Consider the following 6,051-nt stretch of genomic DNA (forward strand, 5'->3'; position numbering starts at 1 on the left):
CAATACCATTTCCCCATTCTTTTCGTGTCACACAGAACGATTTTAAAAGCAATGTAAATAATAACAATTTAGAAGGAAAAACAGATTTAAAAAAATACAGATTTCAGTATTCTGACACAGAACGATTTTAGAAGCAATGTATTTCTATTGGTAGTATGTTTCGTGCCTGCACCAAATAATAACAAATTAGAAGGAAAAAAAGATTAAATAAAATACAGATGTCAGTATTCTGAGGCTCTGAGCCATTTCTTTTCCTCGCGCACGGCAAAAAAACTCAGACATTATACAATTTAAAATAAAAGGGATAGGGTTAGGCTTATGGTAAGATATCGAGTAAGAATATGTTTTTATGAACCATACAGCTTCTGGTATTCCAAGACCCGACCGGACAAAAAGACGTGGTGCACACGAAACATGCTACCAATAGAAATGCATTGCTTTTAAAATCGTGCTGTGACACGAAAAAAATGCGAAAATCGTGTTGGTGAACACGAATCAATAGATTAAATAAATTTCGTGACTATAACACGAAATGCCGTGAGACTGGGCTGAACATTTTGACCTCTAGGAAAAAGGGAAGAGTTTGACATTGGCTACCTCTGGCGCTTTGCTACTCGAGGACGGAGGAGGAAGGGGGATTCACGCAGCAGTTTGGCCGTCTGACATTTTGCAGCATTGACCTGAAAATGTTCTGCTGCCTCCTTTTGTTCTTCTTGACGTGGGCCGGCGAGTCCGCACCAGAGTCCGACTTCCTGATGGAGGTCTGCACCACCAGTTTCCTCTCTTGCTCCTTGATTTTGCACTGCAAGTGGCTCTGAATGGCAAAACCAAGGGATTCTGGGTCCACCGACGCCCCGTAGACCTCCCAGGTCATGCCCTGTTCATCCCAGACGACATCATGGATGCCCTTTTCCCTCAGCTCGTCCTCTTCTTTCTTCCTCTCTTGTTCCATCTTCTGTTTGCTTGACTTTGTCTCCTTCTTCGAGGCTTTACCGCCAGCTTTAGCCTTCTGTTTCGGACTTGCAGCTTTTACTTTCCTTGGTTCTGGCTTGGATGCTGTTTTTGTTGCTGTTGGCGGGGCCTGAGTTGGCTTGGTGTTAACAGCAGCCTGAGACAACGCAGCTTTGTTACTGTCAGCAGATCCAGCCTTGGAAGCACCGGCTGTCTCTTGGGTTTTTCCTGATATAAGAGAGGGAGCCTCAGCAGTGGCTGTTTTGGCTGTAGACTTCTGAACACTTGTTTCATTCTGGGAGTTACCGGTCTCTCCTTGCTCCTTGGGGTTGCTGTGTTCAATATTGATCTGATAAACTGGCTGTGTGTTGCAGAGAGCCGAGTCTTTAGGCTTTGCTCCGAGCCTTTTGTCCTGCTGCTGGGACAACGTTTCTAAAGGAAAAACCACACCGACGTTTTGGTTGGGGCACATCTCCGCCTCAACCGTGAGTCTCTCTGACCTTGGATCAGTAGGTAGAGGACTCATGCTGATCTGATGTATTCCCACACCCCCGTCGGCCTGGTAGACGACAGCCAGTCTCTGCGCCGCCTCCCTGGGGACCGCTCCACCGTTGCGAGGCACAGAGAAAGGCAGCAGGCTGGGACTTGTGGACACGGCCTTGCTGCACGTGTTTGCAACCGCCTGAACCTCCATATCATGAAGCTGCTTGACTGGGGTGGGGAACGGGGATAAAGTCATCGTTGAAGCCTCCTTGAACAGCTTGCCGAGCTGCTGCTGCCCTTCAGAGACAGATGTGTTGATCTGGGTGGCTTCCTCCGACGCATCTGCCTTCATGATTTGTGACGCCTGGGGCAGAGTGGAGGAGTCCTTCTGTGAAGATGCTGGATGATGTTTATCTGAGGAGACATGAGGTTTCTTTTCTTGAGGCATGTTCTCTGGATGTGTTGAACTTGAATTCGTATCAGTACACCTAAGCTCTGCATCCTTGTTCTTAGACGGAGGTGTAGTTGAGCAATGAGAAGCTGCAGTAGTTTCTATGCTTTGTTTAGCTTTGGGAGTCTCCTTGGGATCATCCAGCGTGGATAAGTCCTTCTGAGAAGACGCTGGTTGATGTTTATCTGAAGAGACTTGTGCTTCCTTTACTGGTTGCAAGTCCTTCTCTGGATGTGATGAACTTGAAGTCTTATCAGCACACCAAACCTCTACATCATTGCTCTTAGACGGAGGTGTAGTTGAGCAATGAGAAGCTGCAGTAGTTTCTATGCGTTGTTGAGCTTTGGGAGTCTCTTTCGGACTGACAGAGCTTTGTGAGCTGCTACACATATGATCCGGCTCTTGAAGTTTTTGTGGTACAGCTGTGTCTTTATTTTTTGGAGCTGTACTGCTCCCTTTATTATCGTGTGGCGGCTCAGATGCTGTTTGCCTTAATTCACAGGGGTCGTTGAGATTTGTATTACTTGCAGGTACATTTTTATTACTGTCCTCTCGTGAGGAGGATGCCAACTTTGCACATTCCTCCTCTGCTGCACTCGGCCCCTTTATTCTGCAATCATTGTTCTGCATGTCGATCTTTGAGGCTGTTAGATCTGTGTCTGCCTTAAAGATATCCTTTTTATCAGCCTGGCTAAACATTTTAATATTAGCGTTTGAATCCCTCTGGTCTCGTCCTGCTTCACCCACACTTTGGCTTGTTAGAGACAGGTCTTCCATCTGTTGATCTCCTCCTGTCACAGGTTCTGTCTTCGTCTGGTTTCCATTAGTCGGTACTGGTTTGTCTGACACAGCGCTGCAGACTGGTTCTCCTCCCTTTGAAGCAGTTTGGGGGATTTGTGTGATATCGGGAGCGGCAGTCAGAGATGAGTTATCCTGTGTGTGATCGGGAGATGTGAGGGTTGTTTTTGGACAAACCTGAGAGAGTTGGAGGTCGGGCTCGTTCGCCCAGTTGGCATTCGGCTCCTTATTGCCCAGCGTGTCTATCACAGCCAGCTGAGGCACCATCTGGACTGTCACTGTCCTTTTTGGGTTGGTTCCCATGCTGGACTCACTGTTTCAGTCTTTAAATATTGTTGTAATCCAAAGATGAAAACAGATGGGGCCTTTGTGTGAGTCCCTAAAAGGAGGAAAATAGAAATTGGCTTAGTTTTTATTTTAAATGTTTGAGATAAAAAAACGTATCAGACCAGACTCACATGGAAGTCCAGGCCAAGATTATGTAAGCATTAGGTCAAATGCAGTCCAGGTCCCAGGTCCACTAACACACATTCAAATAATCATTGTTTTAATAAAGGCAAACAATCAATGTCTCTAATTCAACTACTGCTTGGAATTCAGATGAATGTACTGTAGTGTGTTTTCCCCCTTAAAGTTGCTTGTGAACTTCAATCAAAGTATGATTCAAATGATTATATAAACCATTTTAGTTTGAATGTCTTATACACTGAAATTGGAGATTTATTTTCTTGCATTTACTGCAGAAATACATGGGTTCAATTGAGACAATAAATGGACCACTGTACTGCATTCCCTGTCAATAACTCTTTTATTTGAGGCTCTTATAAGTGGTTTACTATAAAAGCCAGCACAACACTAGTGAAAATAGCTTCAGGTTAAATTCAATTGAGGAGAAAGCCAATTGTACAACTAATACAAAACATAATTACTTGGGGTTATCCTGAAGAAGTGTGCAGAAAATGTTATCTCTCTTATCTTATCTTATTCCTAAATTCAATTAATAAATACCGATAATAATCAGTGTTACAGTACAAGGAGTGTCAGTATAACAAAGCTGGTCAAAACCCTTCTTTATGCTCACAGAAGGGAGTCCTGTCATCTTGTTGTTGGATCAGTTAAATTGTTCACTATACTGTGTTCTTTTATAAATTGCATAGCCCTGTTAGCATCAAGTGTAAATCAATGATTATTTGAAATGATATGAGAATTTAGACACACCTAAAGTGTTGCTGGAAATAGTTTAACTCCTCTTTTCTCTCAGGTCACATTAAGTGAAGCATAAACAGAAAAGGTTTGAACGCTTAGAATAATGTGTATTTGATCTTATAATCAATATATTACTAAGCATTTGACTTTCACAAATCTCTTGATCCCAGACCTGATGAGTGAATTCAGCTCAGCCTGTCTCCTAAAGTGTAAAAGCATCTGAGCCACTTCAACTGATGTGCCAGCACTCAGCAAACATCTGAAGTATCCGATAGTTTGGAGTCAGTCAAAAATAATTGCAAGTTGAGCGAGCCTTCCTTTAATCTTACAAAACCATCAATAGGCTTCATACAAAAAGGAGAAAGAACCACCATTGATAATTCACTATTCCACAGGGAGCAAGTTGGCTATCTCCATTTTAGCGACATTACTGATTTTGATCTGCATAATGTGACGCTCGTGAAAGTACGGTTAAACCCAGCCTTGTCATTTAGGTTATTCCTATACTCATAAAAACAAGCATCGTCACAAGTCTACACTACAACACACATTATGTATTTACAGATCTGGTCACATTCATGTCTAGATAACCAAATAATAACTAAAAATCTATCTCTTGATGTACGAAAAATAATAATTTGTAACTTGAATAAAACACCTGCTGTGCTGGGTCCTGTGCAGGTGTAGCTCATTAGTGCTCTCCCACTATGCATCTGCATGTCTGTTTTCAAAGTTCAAATATTTGTGGGGAGCATAAATCCTGTGTGTTTATTCAACAGTTAAAACGCCCCGGTGTATTTAGCCTGCAGCAGTTTAGGAATAACAGAAAGTGTGTGCTGAATGTGAAATCGAGGTACATAAATTAAAGTGCTGCACACGACCACTCGGGCCAATTAAGATATATGTCATGTACTGTAGCCCACATCTAGAGTCCTGTCCAAGCCCAATATCATAGAGGCCACTGATATCTGCTGATATGATATGACCTTGCGGACAATTTCTACATCTGATACGCATGAAACCCGTGTAATGAGAAGAGGAGGGGGGCTTCTTACCTTGAGAGACGCTGTATGTCCCGCTCGCTCCTTTTGGGGGTGCGTCCGTGCCAGTGAGATGAGGCAAAACCAAAACCCTAAAAATGAATATGGAAAAGCAGCCCTGATGTCGGTGACACCAAGCCACGCCTTCCACCACGATATTAGATGTATCGATCTTCCACACCGAAGCGTAAAAATGCACCCCCCTGTCTGCCCGTGCGCAATGAGTCACCGCCGTCCGACCGAGGGATGCTCTTGTTGCGTCGGGGGGAAAAGTGCACCCTTTTCAAAATGGACCTCTCATGGTGTGTGACTGAAGAGGTCCAGCGCAGGAGACGTGGTGCAGCAGAGTGAACCTATGAATGGATGAATGGGGGGGTGAGGGTGGAGGCAGTGCTGTATCAGCCGCAGGCATCCAGCGTCACTTGCACTTGAAATGGATTACTCTTAGATCCAGGCAGCATGGTTTTGTTGCTAAGGCAGCCTGTTATATTATATATTATAGACAGAGGATATGTTTTTTTGTGTCTTTTTGAATTATTCCTATATGAATTTGCAACTCATTCTCTTCAATCTGCGTATAAATAACATCACTTTGCACTGCAGTGAGTTTGAAAGTGTAAAGTTGTATTATGTGTAAACAGATTGAAGACACTGGACTAAGGTTATTTGAAACACATATTTTGAAGTTTTTCCTTTGTGGATGACAAAGCTTTGAAAAAGGTTTTATGAGGATAAAAATATTGCAAAAATACATTTAACTAAGATGATAAAATAAACATGTAGGTTTCAATAAATAATTCCCAAAAACAAATTTTGACTTTAAATCATGTTGTAGATAAGTTTCAATGGAATATTAATTTGAATTTCCTTTTTTAACAAACCAAAGAAAGTGTGTCACAAAAAAACGTGTTCTCTCTCTAATCACTTTCTACCATATATCCTGGAAAGCCATGGTTTCTCATCAGGTTTGCAGTGTGAGTGATTGAGACTACATTTGACATACTTGTACCAAAGAACACCTGCATTGGTTTTCTGTTTGTTTGGTCCTCCTGTTAACCATATCATGCTGGTGGCACCCAAAGGACGAGTCCCTGTGGATGAAGAAGAGACACACAATCAAAT

General features: G+C 42.7%; 1 protein-coding gene across 1 annotated transcript; it reads right to left on the reverse strand.

Annotated features, from left to right (window-relative positions):
* Positions 1–610: 610 nt before the first annotated feature.
* gprin3b (GPRIN family member 3b) lies at positions 611–2,986 on the reverse strand. The gene has a single exon (XM_010791695.1). The coding sequence runs from the start codon at positions 2,984–2,986 to the stop codon at positions 611–613; it is 2,376 nt and encodes a 791-aa protein (XP_010789997.1).
* Positions 2,987–6,051: the final 3,065 nt, after the last annotated feature.

Source organism: Notothenia coriiceps, unplaced genomic scaffold (assembly GCF_000735185.1).
Source record: "Notothenia coriiceps isolate Sejong01 unplaced genomic scaffold, NC01 NC01_scaffold00035630, whole genome shotgun sequence".
In the NCBI taxonomy this organism is placed as follows: Eukaryota; Metazoa; Chordata; class Actinopteri; order Perciformes; family Nototheniidae; genus Notothenia; species Notothenia coriiceps.